The sequence below is a fragment of the Protobothrops mucrosquamatus genome, unplaced genomic scaffold (genome assembly GCF_001527695.2).
Source record: "Protobothrops mucrosquamatus isolate PMUCROS unplaced genomic scaffold, P.Mucros_1.0 scaffold3286, whole genome shotgun sequence".
In the NCBI taxonomy this organism is placed as follows: domain Eukaryota; kingdom Metazoa; phylum Chordata; class Lepidosauria; order Squamata; family Viperidae; genus Protobothrops; species Protobothrops mucrosquamatus.
In genome coordinates this window covers 190894-192380 of record NW_015389277.1, presented here as the reverse complement: position 1 = coordinate 192380, position 1487 = coordinate 190894, and the positions used below count along the sequence as shown (strand labels likewise).

Here is a 1487-nt window from a genome sequence, read left to right as displayed (position 1 = left end):
GAACAACATCTCATAGGCCCAGTGTTGCCCTAATCCTGAATTGAGGCATTTTGATTGCTGAGACTTCATTTGCAATGAACCTGCCAAATAGATAAAAGGATAAATAATAGAGATTTACCTTCAGTCTTTAATACAATAACAAAAATACTCCCTGGCATGTGACTGAATTGACTGGGATTTGATTTTTAAAGAGCTATCTCCAGAATTCAAGTATATGACATTAAAAATAATCACACTTCTGACCTTCATAAACAGTCCCTGTCTCCCTACAAAGAGAATTATAAGAATGGCATATAGATCCATGAGTTGCATAAAGAGAAAAGTGTGTGGGAGACTAAAGTCAACAAAGGGGTGTTTGGGGCATGAATGAGTGTCAGGAAAGAGCAAAGGTTGGAGATAGATTTGCTGTGGCCCACAAAATATTAGTAGCTGTTTTTGGACCTCTCAGGAATAAATCTCCATCCATGTCTCAGCTGCTGATTCAGAGAGACCATTGAACAACAGTGCCTGAAAGCCAGCATTACTGATTCCAGTGCATCCCCTTCTACAGTAAACTAAGGATCAGTCATCTCCTCTCCCATTCTTGATGACAAGAAAATAAAATATGACAAGAAAGTCAATTACTCACGGTCCAACTTTAGACTCAATTTTTCTGCCATCGGTACAGTACAAGCGGATTCCATTCAGAGCTGTATCATCACGTTTCCCTTGAGCTGATTCTACCTAAGAAAATAAGACTGATAAAGTTCAAGATCACCCCTTCTCCCCTTGGGGTCCTTCAGTCTTCAATTTTGAGAATTTTCAACATTTACCCACGATATGGGACAATGAATTGGATCAAAACTAGATCTGCCGCTCAATGCCTTTCTTTGATTATAGAATCAAAAAGTGTTAAGCATCAAGAGACATCTTGTTGCCTTTCTTAAAAGTCAAAGTGAAAAACTGAAGAACTATTTTCAAGGGAATAGTCAGAAGTAAAGGAGCATCTGAAAAGTAAGTTTTTACCTTTAGGGCGAAGCCATTAGCATAGCCGTAAGAGCAAAACTTCTTTGAGCCCCAGGAACCCCAGGGACCCCCATTTGGTACAGTGAGCTTATCGTTGTAATTTCGGGCTTCCGTATTCCACAGGCAGCAGGAGATGGTCAGGAGAAGAGCGGTGCTGGCAGAAAGATCCATGGGAAAGGAAACCAGTCTGCCTCTTGAATCAGAAATGTCTTCAGAATTTGCAGCCTCCTAGAAACCAGGAATCATTTATAAAGTGTCTGCAGTACCAGCTTTTCAATTCATTTGTTGTGTACTTTTGGGTCGGCCTTAATTTCTGGAAACTGCCTGGACTATATACTGTAATTTTCTTGGCAAGATTTCAGAAGTGGTTTGGCACTGCTTCCTTCTTCCTAGAGCTGAGAAAGAGGGACTGGCCCAAGGTCACCCAGTTTGGCTTTGTACCTAAGATATGACTAGAGCACTAGCCAGTCTCCAGCCTGGCA

The 1487-nt window shown here is 41.1% G+C and overlaps 1 protein-coding gene across 1 annotated transcript in view; it reads right to left on the bottom strand.

The window, feature by feature from the left end:
• Window positions 1–1185, bottom strand: part of LOC107297395 (vitelline membrane outer layer protein 1-like) — a 3292-nt gene extending 2107 nt beyond the window's left edge. The window contains exons 1-2 of the mRNA XM_015826760.2: window positions 1006–1185; window positions 629–723 (exon numbers count right to left, since the gene is read on the bottom strand). Coding sequence (XP_015682246.1) covers window positions 629–723; window positions 1006–1176 — 266 coding nt within the window. The 5' untranslated portion in view covers window positions 1177–1185. The remainder of the gene's footprint in view (window positions 1–628; window positions 724–1005) is intronic.
• Between the last annotated feature and the right edge of the window lie 302 nt (window positions 1186–1487).